The 15,424-nt window shown below is 33.5% G+C and overlaps 1 protein-coding gene across 1 annotated transcript in view; it reads right to left on the minus strand.

Annotated features, from left to right (window-relative positions):
* Nucleotides 1-4,924: 4,924 nt before the first annotated feature.
* Nucleotides 4,925-15,424, minus strand: part of FSIP2 (fibrous sheath interacting protein 2) — a 70,555-nt gene continuing 60,055 nt past the window's right edge. Inside the window, exons 16-19 of the mRNA XM_045832134.1 lie at nucleotides 14,029-14,427; nucleotides 11,727-11,827; nucleotides 8,016-8,062; nucleotides 4,925-5,061 (exon numbers count right to left, since the gene is read on the minus strand). Coding sequence (XP_045688090.1) covers nucleotides 4,925-5,061; nucleotides 8,016-8,062; nucleotides 11,727-11,827; nucleotides 14,029-14,427 — 684 coding nt within the window. The remainder of the gene's footprint in view (nucleotides 5,062-8,015; nucleotides 8,063-11,726; nucleotides 11,828-14,028; nucleotides 14,428-15,424) is intronic.

Consider the following 15,424-nt stretch of genomic DNA (forward strand, 5'->3'; position numbering starts at 1 on the left):
AACTCCCAGTTTGTACTTCTTAACCTCTTCACCTTTTCTTTTCTATTTTTTTAATTTAATTGTTGTTCCAGTACAGCTTTCTGTCTTTCTTTACCTTTTTCATGCAGCAAACCAACCCCTTTCCCACAGAGTGACCAGCAGTTTGTTTTCTGTATCTCTCAGTTTTTTTCCTGTTTCATTTGTTCATTTATTTCGCTTTCTAGATCCCACATGTAAGTGAATCATATGGTATTTGTCTTTACCTATATGACTTATTTCACTTAGCATAATACCCTCTTGGTCCAGTCATGTTGTGGAAAATAAGGCTTTTTACGGCTGAGTAATATTCCATTGTATACAAGGTCTGGCACATATGATGTCCCTTTTTATTACAAAATCTTTATTACAAAATCATAAGCATGCAATTCTGTAGCATAAAAATATCATACTCAAGCATACCATATGATATTTTAGGTGAAATGTCCAAATTAAAACTATAAATTATTATACACATATTATTACCCTACCAACCACACTTAAGCAGGTGTTACTTCTGCTAGACCCTGTATATTTTCCACATCCATTTTTCTTTTGATTGGAGTATTCAATCTACTTACATTTAAGTTAATTTTTGATAGGTATGTAGTTATTGCCATTTTATTTTTTCTGATTGTTTTTGAAGTTTTCTGCTCCTCTCTTATTCTCTTGCTGTCTTGTGTGTTGTTGACTATCTAGAGTGTTGTGTTTGGATTCCTTTCTCTTTATTTTCATATATCTCTTATAGATTTCTGGTTTGTGGTTAACATGTGCTTCCTATATTCCAAGCTATGTTTATAACAGTCTATTTTAAGTTGATGGTCGCTTAAGTTCAAACACATTCTACATCATTATCATTTTTACTAACCACCTCATTTATTTTTGTTACTTTACTTTTGTTTGCTTGTGTGTATCCTTTAATTTACTGTTGCAATTACACACGATCTTCTTACTTTGTGTCTTTTAACTTTTATACTACCTTTATTGTTGGTTGACCCATTGCTTTTACTACGTGCTTGCCTTTGTCAGTAAAAATGTTTTTCTTTGGGATATTTTCTTATTGTTACTTTTAAATGATTTCCTTCTTTTTAAAGAAGTCCTTTTAACATTTTTTTGTACACTGCTTTGGTGGTGATAATTGTTTTAGCTTTTTCTCATCTGGGAAGCTCTTTATATTTCTTTCAATTCTAAATGAGAACCTTCCTGGCTAGAGTAATCTTGGTTATAGTCCTTACTTTTCATCACTTTGAGTATTTCTTGCCAATCCATTCTGGCCTGCAAAGTTTCTGTTGAGAAATCATGTGACAGTCTTATGAGAGCTCCTTTGTGAGTAACTAACTGCTTTTCTCTTGCTGCTTTTAAAAAGCTCTCTTTGTCTTTACATTTGGCATTTTAATGATTTAATGATGTACTTTGGTGCGGGCCTCTTTGGGTCCATGCTGTTTGTGACTTTTTGTGCTTCCTGGAGTTGTGTGTCTATTTCTTTTGGCAGGTTTGGGAGGTTTTCAGTCATTATTTCTTCAACTAGGTTTTCAATCCTTTGCTCTTCCTCTTCTCTTTCTGGTGTTGTTATGCTTGATGTTGCCCCAGACATTGCTTAAATTCTCATTTTCTTGAATTCTTTTTTTATTTTTTGCATTTCTGTTTGGGTATTTTCTGCTGTCTTGTCTTTTAAATCAGGGATTCAATCCTTTGCTTCATGTAATCTTCTGTGGATTCCTTCTAATGGTTTTTCCTTTGTTATAATATTCTTCATTTCTGTCTGGTTCTTTTTGTTTTTTGCTGATTTTTAGTTGAATTTATTGGGGTGACATTGGCTTATGAAACTATATATGTTTCAGGTGTACAATTCTATAATACATCATCTCTACATTGTATTTGTGTGTCCTTTTTTATTTGTTTTCTATCTCCTCTTTTTGTTTCCTATTTCATTGTTGAAGTTCTCACTGTGATCCTTTATTCCTCCCCTAAGTTCATTAAGCAACCTTATAAACATTGTTTTGAACTCTATATTTTGTTTATTGTTTGCCTCCATTTTGATTAGTGATTTTTCTGGTGTTTTGTCCTGTTCTTTCATTTGGGACATCTTTCTTTATCTCCCTGCTTTGGTTTTTATTTATTAGGTAGATCTGCTATGCCTCTCAGTTGTAGCTGGGTGGACTTATGTAGTAGGTTTCCTATGGGCCCCAGTGGCACAGTCTCCATGTTCACCTTAGCTGTGTGCTACCGGGTGCATCCCTTGTGTGGGTTGTGTGTACTCTCTCTCCTATTGTAGTTGAGCCTTGATTGCTGTTGGCATGTCAGAGTGTGGGACTGACTCTCAGGCTAACTGACTGTGAGGACCAACCATGAAGACAGAGGATGAACTATTGTGTGGGTGCTGACCTACTGTGGAGGCTGACCCTACTGAGTAGCATTCACTTTATCGAGGCTCTGGTGCCTGCCAAATTTACCATTAGGGTGGTGCTCTGGTGTGATCTGAGGCAGGCCACCAGGTGTGTTGGTTCTGGGACTTCTTGGGAGGGGCTCTGGTGTAGGCCAACTGTTGCTTGTATCTTTCCTGGGGTCCCCTGCTAGGAGCTACACAGTGATCTGCATGTGGTAGCTGCTTGTGCTGGACTTGGAGGTGACTGGAAATGATTACACTGCGACCTGAGTCTAGCTGCCACACTTAGCAAGAGTTACAGGGCACCATAAAGCCAGCTGCTGCTTGTATGGAGTTTGTGGACCTTTGAGAGGTTTAGGAAAGTCTGCAGCATGGACTCAGGATGGTTGTGTTGATTAGCCTCTGAAAGATCTTAGGCTGGCATATGGATTGGGTGTGGTAGGGTACCACAGAATCATTGGGAAGGTGAGAGTGAGAATGATGTTGAAATTTGTTGCTCACCTGTGCCTGCTGTGTGGAGGAGGGATCATCAGAGAAACAATGCTGCCTGCTGAGACTTCAGTTCCAGAGAGAGCTGCCCCATGAGCCCTTGCCCTGTGAAGCCAGACAATTCATTTTTCCCCATATTTTCCTGGCATGTTCATAGTGTTTTTTAATTGGCTGTCCATTTTCTGGAGCTTAGGACAAGTGTTTGTGAGTGAGTTTGTACTTGAGCCTTTCAAGAGGATGTCTGAGTCTCCAGTGGCCCTCCATCACACTAAATGCAATTCCCATTGATTTTACAGCCAGATATTGTGGGGACTGTTGTTCTCAGTACTGGTGCTCAAGACTAGGGAGCCCAGTCTGGGGCTGGAACCCTTTGTTCCTTAGGGGACACATCTGCAGACAAGATATCCCTTCTGATCCTTAACTGCAACACGTGTGTATGGGACCAATCCATTTTGCATCTCCACCCCTCCTACAAGTCTTGTTGTGGCTTCTTAAAGAAGAAACCTTAGTTACTAACTATATCCTTAGTTAGAGGAGTTCTTTTCACCTAGTCTTCAGGTAGTTCTCAGGGTGATTGTTCTATAATTTAGTTGTAATTTGGATGTTTTCCTGAGAGGAGGCAAGCACAGTGTTTACCTATTCCCTTTTGACAGAAGTCCTCTTGAAAATAGTTTTAAACTGGACTGGCAGTCTTTTCTCATCAACTGTCATTTTTGAAAAGGTCTCTGTATATAGGTTACATGATTTTCTATGATCTTTGAGATTAACTAATTTATGAGATTATTATGAATTGACTAAATTCCTAATTGAATAACTTCATTATCATTGGAATGTAAAAATTCTACTTTTTACATTCACATCTTTTTCTCTGGATTTCTCAATCATGCCCTCACTGACTAATTTTATTAAAGGAAATCCAATTTTGTAAAACAAAATTTTCTCCGATGCTTTTGCTTTTAGCATAGGCTACTGCCAAGAAAATTTTAGATTAAAATGAAGATAACCCACTTCTTAAAATTCATGAGTCAACATTAGGGCTGATAGTGATGATGATTAATATTCTTTCCTGTTTGGGCCACCTTTTTGGATTTTTTAAATAAGATCCTTATATTCCAGGGGCAAATATGCAGAAATTTGATTCATAGCACAAAGTATCAAGCTAACTAATTTAGAAAAATTTCTTTTACCATTGTTCTAGATATCCACTTGTTAAATTTTCTTCTTTACTTTTTGTTATTTTTTATCAATAGATACTTGACATCTATTTTCATGTTAAAATACTTACATAAAAGTTTTGATAAATTCACTGACCAATGATTTATTTATAGATGTTATTTTATCTACAAAGGTGTTATGTTTTTACAGACCAATGATTTATTTATAGATGCTATTTTATTTACAAAGTTATTATATCTGAAAATAGTTTTTTGTTTGTTTTTCTTTTTTAGTTGTGGGGATAATTTCATGCATATCTAGTATTTTATACATAGTTATTATTTACTTCTATATGGTGCTTTATCCATACTTGGATCTTTTTGCTTGGGAGGTTTATCATAAAATGATGAAATTTTATCTTCAGGTGGAAAAAACTGGTTTCTACTATCTGGAAAAAGTACTTTTATTTGAACATCCAAATACACACAGTGAACAGTAGCTGTGTCATAGAACCCATCTTGAGTTTCATCTCAATATGCTAACTATTTTGGTAAAAATACCTCTAAAAATTTAACATAAAAAAATTCAAGTTCATTTTTTTGGAGGTAACTGAGGGCTGACTGGTATACTAGGTACATTTTTCATCTCTTTATTCTCATGGCACACAGGTAATGCTAACACTCAATATCTTCTCAAGCCAAAATGCATATTAAAAACATTTACCAAATCCTTCTCTTACAAAGCCTTCTATTTTACTTTTCTTTGTCCTTAAGTTTTTGCTCAATATGATATAAATCATCTACAGGACACTAAGTTATGCTTTAAAAATCATTTTATTTTTCTAATGGAAATAAGCATTGTATATCAAGTACAAAAGCTTTAGTGTTTGTCCTGGTGAGGTTGTGATGAAGATTTGGAAATACCAGTGTTAGTTCGAGAAAACACCTTTGACAGAGCTGAAGATACCTTTGACAGCACTTTAGATCTTTGTTTGGACATACTGGCCTTGGGAGTTCCTGTGGATAAAGCAAATAAGTAATATGCATATTTATTAGGTATTTTAATATTACAATCATACTATAGCATTGGTTTTGTAGAATTTAGGAATTGACACAAAAATACTTCATAGGTTTAAAATCATTTGCAAAGATTATTTTCCTGTGTAGGAAACAGGAAGAATGGTATCTCCATATATCCAAAGATATTGAATACTGATGAGGTCGAACAACTTGCCTAAGATTACTCAAGTGGAAAGTGGCTAAGGTCAGGGGATAGGGTCCAGCCTTCTCATTCTCATTGCATCATTATATCTATTGCACTCTGAGGCTTCTTTAGTCAGATATGCAAAAATTGCTTTTCATTGCCTAGCAGGAAACTCCCTGAAGAAGATTCATGAACTAAACTCATATGGAGAACTAGCTTTCAATTCGATACAAGACAGGGGTCTATTTCAGAGTGGTCAAGTGAAAGCAGAAGTGTATGTATTAAGATACCTCAAACAGTATAACTGAGAATAGAATAGAGTAGAGATATCTAAAGCACTGTTTCTCATTGTGTGTATAATAGAGTGATCTGTAGAAATTTAAAAATAATATGAATCCTTGGATCACAAATCACCAGTTGCAAAGAAACCCCTGAGAGTGGTGCAGATATTGATATTTAAAAATAAATGCACACATAACTCTAATGTATGAGAATTAGAGTTGACAATCCCTAATCCAAAAGCAGGGAACAGATGCTACCATGTGTCTCAGATGAGTAAATACACTTAAGTTCTGCTGAGAATCCCTATCTTCCCATTTGATCCCAGCATATTTGCCATTACTTCTTGGAAATTTTTGTAATCACAGCTTTAAAATTTTTGCCTGAAAATTTAAGTATGTTGGCTACATTGGAGATTGACATCTTTTGTCTATCTTAAAAGTTGTAGACATTGTCTTAGTTGTTTGAAGAGTTGTAGAAAAATTCTTGATAGCTGAAGATTTCATTCAGATTTAAATTATTTCAGATTTCATTTTATATTTTATATAAAACTAAGAATGTATATTTTCAACTCTGACCTCTCCATTGAACTCCAGACTCAAGTATCCTATTACTTATAAGACTGGTGCCTTGACTTGAATGTCTAAGTACCTCAGTCTTGTCAGAACTGAACAGAAGTTTTGTGTACCTACCCTTAGTTACTTCCATAGTCTCTCCTACTGTACTAAATGCCTCCTTCTACTAAGTGCCTGTTTTAAGCTCTTGAAAATACATTTGTGATCATCATGGAGTTTACCCTCTATAAGGAGGTAGCAACAAAATTGACAGCTAGATAATAACAAATGCCAGACAGAAAAAGAAGCAATGAAGTGGGGTAGGTAGTGCCATGCTGGGAATGAGGTTACAATTTCACAAAGTTTAGTCAAAGAAGACCTCACCAAGAAGGTGACATTTGAATAAAATTCTGAAGGTGAGGACTGAACAATGCAGATACAAGAGGAAGAGTACTGCACAAGGATCAGCAAAAACACTGATGCCACTGATACCTGGGTGTTTAAGGAGGAGCAAAGCAGCAAGCGAGGCTGGAGCAGAGTGAGTCAGAGAGAGGAGCAAAACAGGTAGTTAGAGAGGTGATAGAGGATTGGAGGGTAATGTTCAGATGATGTAGGGTTTTTCAAGCCTTTGCAGTTTCTTTGGTTTTTATCCCAGATAAGCTGGTAAGTACTTATTATCTGAACTTATTATCTTATTATCTTGTTTATGTTCTTACCCTTTGATACCCTGCCCCAAGTCGCAATGTAAATTCTATGAGATCAAGGAATTTGTCAGGTTTGTTCATACATGGGATGTAACACAGAGGAGATGCTCAATAACTTTTTGAATGAATGAATAAATAAATGATTGAATTAGACAGCTGCAATACTGGTGAAAAATTAAAAATGATGATTGCAACACAGTAGGAAAAAACAAAACAAACTGAATGTATGGGTCTGGACTGGACTCTGTCTCTGACTCAAAGCAACCTTGGACAAGTCCTTTCCTCACCCCGAACTTGAGTTTCCTCATGCAAACAATTGAGGACATTGTATTAAGTAGTTTCTCTCTGACTTTAACAGCCTATGATTCTGTAATACAGGTGTGATTATCAGTGCTTATTTTGATACCTTCTGGTTATGGTGTATTCATAGAATTCTGGCATACTTATTGGTGCTGTACTATGACCCATCTTAGTGAAAATGATTTACACTTTGACCTTCTGTGAGAGAACATATTTCTTGAGTGGGTTGCATGTTTGAAAGAGCTAGGGTAAACCTGTGGTTTGAGTTTCAAGGCCACTTAATAGTTAACACAGCACTTGCTCCCTCATGCATGCCATCAATGTTAGAACCACACTGATCCTCTGAGGATTCAATAAATAGAAAACCAAAAAGTCCTCACAAGTTTTCTGAGTGGGTACTAAGAGATTTTTTTAAAAAAGTGAGGTCCGTACTAGCCAGATTGTAATGTCATCATATAAATTTAGCTCTGAAAGCCCCCCTCCACCCCCTTTTTAGGTACATTTTGGTTGGGCACAAAGGTAGAGGCCACAAAGATAGAAGCACAAAGGCAGAATAACCTTTCAAAAAAAAATTGTTAAATCCCAGTGTCATGCATTCTACCTCAGATAGAAATTATGGCATGATAGACCTTATTTTGTGCATATTTCTCACAGGAGCATGATAAATGTAAATTCATAATATCATACTATATTCTTGATCAAAATCATTAATAAAATCTTAATAGCAAATCGGACAAAGCAAACTATTTGGCTTATTCAAACATCTGAGTGATGTAGGACTAGATAATATTTCTAAAAGTAGTTAAAACTCACAGGAAATAAAAATAGCAGAGTATAAACTTTAGATTTGATGACTAAAAAAGTATCAAAACAGTAAACAAAGTCCTCTTTTGAATACTTTCTAATTTAAGTTAAAAAAATAAATCTGACCTTCTGATATATTATCATGTGTATCTGGAGTACAATCTTCAGTCTCACTAAAACAAAAGAAAAAGAGCATTTCATTTTCTGTGCATTTAATGAATAAAAGAATTACCAGTTAAACAAAAGAACAATCTGTCAGTCAATCTTCACATAGAAATAAACTTGGAATACTGTATTGCTGAATTTCCAAATTAATAAATATGATATCTAAATTGACTTTTTTCTACTTGAAGAATTTTGGTTAAATATATATAGCATAAAATTTAACATTGCCACACTATCTTAAGTGTACAATTCTGTGCTTGAGTACACTCACATTGTTGTGCAACTATCACCATCATCCATCTCCAGAATGTTTCATTTTCCCAAACCAATACTCTGTGCCCATTTGTTCCTGACACCCCAGAATCCCCGCTCTCCACCCCCAAAACCACCATTCTGCTTTCCAGTTTGACTTCTCTAAGTATCTCATGTGAGTGGAATCGTAGTATTTGTCCTTTTGTGACTGACTTATTTCACTTAGTATGTCATTTTCAACATTCATACATGTTGAAGCATGTCTCAGAATTTCCCTCATTGTTTAAGGCTGAACAATATACTATTGAATGTATATAACACATTTTATTTACCATTCATCCATCATGTTGTGGCTTCCATGATTTGTATTATGAGTAATATTGCTCAAACAGATACCTGTTTGAGTCTCTGTTCTCAATTCCTTTTGGTGTATCCCCAGAAGTGAAATTGCTGGATCATATGGTAACTATACATTTTATTTTTTATTTTTTGAGAAACTGTCATACTGTTTTCCACAGTGACCATATCATTTTAAATTCCCAACCACAATGTATGAAGGTTTAAATTTCTTCTCATTCTTGATGACATATTATTTTCTGATTTTTAAAAGAACTATTTTAATCAATGTGAACAGCATCTCATTACAGTTTTGATTTGCATCTCCCTAATGATTAGTGATGGTGAGCAACTTTTCATGCGCTTATTTACCATTTGTATATTTTCTCTGGAAAAATAGTGATTCATGTCCTTTGTCCAATTTTTAATTATGTTATTTTTGTTGTTGATGGTGGTCATGAGTTATAGGAGTACTTTATATATTCTAGATATATCAGGTATATGAATTGCAAATATTTTCTCCCATTCTATGGGTTGAATTTTCACTCTATCCTTTGAAGCACAAAATATTTTAATTTTGGTAAAGTCCAATTTATTTAATATTTTTGTTCCTTGTACTTTTAGTGTTTTATCTATAAAATTATCACCAATTCCAATTGTGTGGGGTTATATAGTTTCCCTAACAACATTTGTTAAAAAGACTGTATTTCCCCCACTGAATGGTCTTGCCATGCTTAGAAAAAAATCACTTGACCACATATGAACGATTTGTTTTGGGACTCTATTCTATTCCACTAAATAGAAACCTAGTTGTAGGTTTCCTACATATGGCTTTTACTATTTTGAGATAATTTCCTATTATTCCTAATGTGTTCAGTGTTATTATCTTGAATAGTTGTTAAATTTTGTCATATGGTTTCTATGCACTAATTTAGATGAGAATGTGTGTGTTTCCTTTACCCTGTTAATGCTTGTATTACATTGATTGAATTTTATATGTTGAACCTCCATTGTATTCTTGGGATAAAGCACACTTCACCATGGTATATAATCTATTTAATGTGCTGTTGAATTTTGTTTGCTAGAATTTTGTTAAAAGGCATTTGCATCATTATTCATCAGAGATTTTTTTTTGTAGTTTTCTTTTCTTATGGTGTCTTTGTTTAACTTTGGTATCAGTAAAGCTGGCCTCATGTTTTGAAAATATTCCCTTCTCTCCAATATTTTGGAAGATTTTTGAGAGGGTTGGTGTTAATTTTCCTTAAATGTTTTCTAGAATTTATCAGTGAAAGCATCTGGTTCTGAGCTTTCCTTTGTTAGTAGGTTTGCAATTACTGGCTTATTCTCCTTACTAGGTCTAGGTCTGTCCAGATTTTCTGTTTCTTGATGATTCAGTCTTGTTGAGTTTTGCATTTCTAGGAATTTATCTGTTTCCTTTAGGTTATCCAATTGTTGTCATATAATTGTTCATAGTACTTTCTTGTAATCCTTTCTATTTATATACACTGAGTTGTAATGGCCCTTCTTTCATTTATGATTTTAGGTATTTGAGTAGTCTCTCTCTTTTTTTTTAGACAATCTAGAAAAAGGGCCAATTTTGTTGATCTTTTTAAAGAACCAACTCTTGACTTCACTTGTTTTTCTCTGTTGCTTTTCTAGTCTTTATTGTTTATTTGTGCTATAATTTTTATTACTTCCTTCTGCTAGTTTTTGAGTTTAGTTTTTCTTTTTCTAGTTGTTTAAGGTGTAAATTAGGTTATTGTTATGATTTTTTAATGAGGAAATTACTGCTATAAATTGCACTTGCACTACTTTTATTGCATCTCATACATTTTAGTACCATATTGTTTTCATTTGTCTTGAATATTTTCTACTCTCCATGTGATTTCTTCTTTTACCCACTGATTGTTTAAGAATATGTCATTTAATTTCCGAGTCTTTGTAAGTTTTCCAGTTTTCCTTTTGCTATTGAATTCTAAATTTATTCCACTGTAATTAGAAAAGAGTTTGTGTGATTTCTAGGTATATATTCTTCTCAGGCTCCTATGAAGTTGTTTTATCAGTCTGTAGTTTATTTTTTGTTTCTCAGAGCAAACAAGGGCCTTCAGTTTTCTGCTCTTCTATCTTGCTCTAAATTGACTTTCATTTGGTATTTTCTGTGCCCTTGTCTTCATCATTGATATAAATAGTAGGGAGATGCTTGCATTACTAATCATGTATGTTTAAATAACCATTTTGCAGGAATAAAAGGCAATAACGGTCCAGGAATAAATGTCCCCAAGTAGTGTTAGTTTCAGAGTCAAGAAGAAACAATTCCTTTATGCTGTGTGGAAAAAGAAATGTAATCAAGTATATTTTTCTCCTTATATCCACTGTTTATCTACAACAGAGAATGTTACCTCTTCCAGCTTATGCATAGTTTTATAAACTTAAGAACAACTTTAGATAAGTTTTAACTGTTCTAGATATAGTTATTAATTAGATGTTAGGTCTACAGTGTATTTTGCTCTTTGTTCTCCAAAAATGCCCTGCTGTCTGGACTCTGCTCCTATAGTCATCCTAACTTGGATTGTCTTCTCCTCACACAAATGTTCTCAAACCTTATGTTCCCACATCAAACTCCATTGCTTTCTAGAATTTATTTCAGTATGCTCTGAATTTCATGGATCCGTCTCTCCTTTGAATTCTTCTTACAAGCGGTTGCAGGACTGGAACACTTAGTTTCTAAAGAGATTTGAGCAGGAAACCTTTGGGCAGGTGGTACAAATATGATTGTGACCCAATACTTATCTTCCAAATACAAACAAACAAACAAACAAACAAACAAACTGCACTAGCAATTTCTTGATCCAAGATACTGCTGGACTAGACAGAATGTATAGGCTGGGAGAAAAAAAAGCGGGGATCAAATAGAAAGGCAAGGCCTTATGAAGTATCTACAATATGGGAGGGAAGAATAAGGGGTGAGGGGGAGTCTAGGACGAAATACTTGCTCGATTACTATTTTACCAGGGAAACCATTCTTCCTATAGGCATTGCTTTCATCTCAGATTTCTATTTTTGTAATGCTTTAATTTCATGTACCTGGCAGATGAAATCAGATCTTCTTGGTTGTATGAAGATGAACTCATAATTCTGTGTATGAGGTAATATGTTGGTTCACTAGTATTAATTTTTTCTTTTTCCTGAAAAAGTGAGAGCCAGGTATTACTGTACTCTAATGTACAATATGAGAAAAGATTTTAGAGATTATTTAAAAGATAGATGAACCCTATAATTATAATTAAAATATTTATTTCTAGTATAATTCTTTGGAATTGGCTCAGTGAAGATGACCTATTATTATAATATTGGAATTTGAATAGATTTTAAAGACAAACCTAACACAATGTTGAAGAATACAGTTTACCATTTCTTCACTTTACTAACATTGTAATAATATCTTACTGAGTTCAAAAGCAAAAAGAACAGATATAACTCTGGTCAGTTCAGAAGATTGTCAGGTCACTGGTAATCATCATAACCAGTGCTCTGATCTGTTTGTTGGGAAATCATGTGTAATTTCATGGCCATATTTTTTTATGAGAATGTCTTTATTTTGATGTTTGTTAGAATGTAAAAAATGGCTAATCTTAATGGGACTATTACTCATACAATCTATTTTAACTTTTGCTAATGTTACTCTAAAACATTTTTAAAAACATTGTATAAGTTTTAGAAATACATTATAATTCAACATTTGCATACACTAAAAAGTGACCACCCCCGTAAGTCTAGTTACTATTTATTAGCATACAATTGACCCCCTTCCACCCTGTCACCAGTCAGTTTACTCTCTTACCTTCTTCCAGTCCCCACTGATCTGTTCTCTGAATCTATGAGGGTTTTTTTATGTTTTGTTCATTTGTTTTTTTAAAAAAGATTTTCACATACAAGTGAAACATGTGGTAGTTGTCTTTCTCTTTCTGATTTATTTCATTTAACATTACACCTTTAAGGTCTGTCCATTTTGCCAAAAATGCCAAGATTTCATTATTTTTTATGGCTTACTAGTATTCCATTATATGTGTAACCTCAACTGCTTTATCTACTCATCCATTGGTGGACACTTAGGTAGCATTCTAGTTTTATACCATTGTGGTCAGAAGAGAGACTTGATAATTTCAGTCTTCTTAAATTTATCAAGGCTTGTTTTGCAGCCTATCATGTGATCTATCCTTGAAAATGTTTTAAATCATTTTGAGAAGATGTGTATTTTGCTGATTTTGGGATTGAATGGTCTGCATGTGTGAATCTACAGGGTGGGGCCAAAATATTTTTATAGTTGTGACTACATGAAATAGAGTTTATCCTTACATCTTTATTTATTAATTATTTATTATTTTCATATGAACTGTAAGAATACTTTGGATCCATCCTGTATATATTCACCTGGTCAAATATGTTATTCAAAGCTGATATTCCCTTACTGATTTTCTGTCTCAATAATCTATCCATTCGTGTGAGTGGTGTGTTAAAGTCCCTTATTATTGTACTGTTGTCAATTTCTCTCTTTAGGTCCATTAATATTTTAGTACTCTTATGTTGAGTCCATATATGTTTATAAGTGCTATAGTCTCTTGAATGGTTGCCCCTTTTAACATTATGTAATGCCATTGTCTTTCATTACAGTCTTCATTTTAGTGTCTGCTTTGTCTGATATGATTATAGATATAGAGCTTTTGTTTTCATTTGCATATAATATTTTTCTATCTTTTTACATTCAGTCTGTGTGTGTCCTTACTGCTTTTAGTGAAACCCTTTAAAGCAACATATGAGTCTTGTTTTTTGATCCAATCAACCACTATTTTTTGATTAGTAGATTTAGTCCATTTACATTTAAAGTAGTTATTGATAAGTATGTATTTATAGCCATTTACTCATTTTCTAGTGCTTTGGTAGTTACTCTATTTCTTTCTTCTTTTTCTCTCTCTTTCCTTGTGGTTTGATGGTTTTGTTTACTGTTATGTTTTGAATCCTCTCTTATTTTCTTTTGTGTTTACTCTAGTTTTTTTGTGGTTATAGTGAGGTTTACATATAACCTCATAAATATATAGCAGTCTAGGTTAAGCTGTTATCAACTTAAATTTAAACACATTCCAAAGCTTTATATTTTTACTCCTCCCTTTTATTATTTGATGACACATTTTACTACTTTCCTTCAACAGAATTTTATTGTTTAATCTATTATTTCCCTTACTCTATAAATATTACCAGGCTAAGGAAAACACTGGAATCATTTTAGTAGTTTTTCTGCCTAATTAAAGTATATTTTTGGACAGAATTTCTGAAGATCTCCATTCTTTCCATTTATATCCAGTCACTGATAGTCATGTTTCTCACTCACCTTCTGCTGTGGCTTTTTCTCCATAGAAGATTCTGTTACAGCTATGGTTTTTGAGCAGGTGGGCATATCAAGCTCAGCAACAGATCTTTTAACTTCTTTCTCTTTATGTTCTTTTAGATGATCTGAGCTTCTTTCAGTGCTTACAGTATTTGTTTTTGTGGTTTCTTTCACTTGATTTTCAAATTGTTCTCCTGAGAATTTTTCTTTAATAACCTCTTTTAAAACAACTTCATATTCATCAGACGATAGTTCCTCTTTCAGGCTACTTTCTGAATCATCTTCAATATCATGAGCTACTAATCGAATGAGAAGATCTTTTTTGTTCTGAACATCTTTTAAAAGCTCCACCCTGGTGATATCTGGCTTCCTTATATTTGGAAATGAATTTCTGCAAACAATCTGAAATTGAAATTACAATGACAAATCCCTCAATCACTTTTCTTATGATTCTATTGTGATAAAGCTATGTTAATATGATTTCTATTTTCAATTAGGTAATATTATGTTCACATGCCACTCACTTATACTTAACAATGTTTTAAGAAGACACAAATGAAAAGTATAAGAAAAATTATAAAAATATTTTATCATTTCTTTTACACTCAGAGATCATATTAATCCACTATAATTTATGTCAAAGTATAGAAAGTCTAACACAGTTCTTTTTTTCTTAAACTTTATATATTTTGTTCCATCATAATTTACATTTTGTACATTTACTTCTAAAGTTTTGTGACAGTAGACATGGTCATCTATTTTTCTAAAAATCTAGATAAGAAACCATAGAGAAATCTAATTTTTAAAAAATAAAAATCTAGTTATTATCTAATCTTGATTTTTGAAATACAAAAAACCAAAATTGTGAGGTTTTTTATTTCTTCACCCATCTCCTTCTACTGATCCTTTGGATATAATCTCACCTCCCTAATCAAATCTCACTTTCCATTTTCAATGACTAAGTTCAAAGACAACTATAATTCAAGAATAGAATTTCTCCACTCTTGTAGCTTTTGATGATGCCACAAAACCTCCAAACTGACTTAAGTTAATAACCATAGACCTCAACATGTCTTTGTAACATGGTAAACCAGTTTTCAGAAAATGGTGCCCTAAAAGAATATATTATGCTGAAACAAATTATAGAAACTCCCTCCTTAGAAAATTAAAACAATCAAGTTTGATTTTCTGTGTTAGTAGAGGGAACTAGTGGTTTAAAAAAGTCTAAAATCATTCTACATGGCTTTGAATTCATTATTATATATGTTCCTTTAACTTTTAATTAACCATTGTTTAAATAGTTCATTTTTGTTGTAATTTTTCCATTACCTTTCTTCCCCCAAATACCCTCTTCCATACCCATAATGCATATGCCTTATACACTGGAAATTTATGGTAC

Source organism: Phyllostomus hastatus, unplaced genomic scaffold (assembly GCF_019186645.2).
Source record: "Phyllostomus hastatus isolate PE091 unplaced genomic scaffold, TTU_PhHast_1.1 phas_contig_1, whole genome shotgun sequence".
NCBI classification, from domain to species: Eukaryota; Metazoa; Chordata; class Mammalia; order Chiroptera; family Phyllostomidae; genus Phyllostomus; species Phyllostomus hastatus.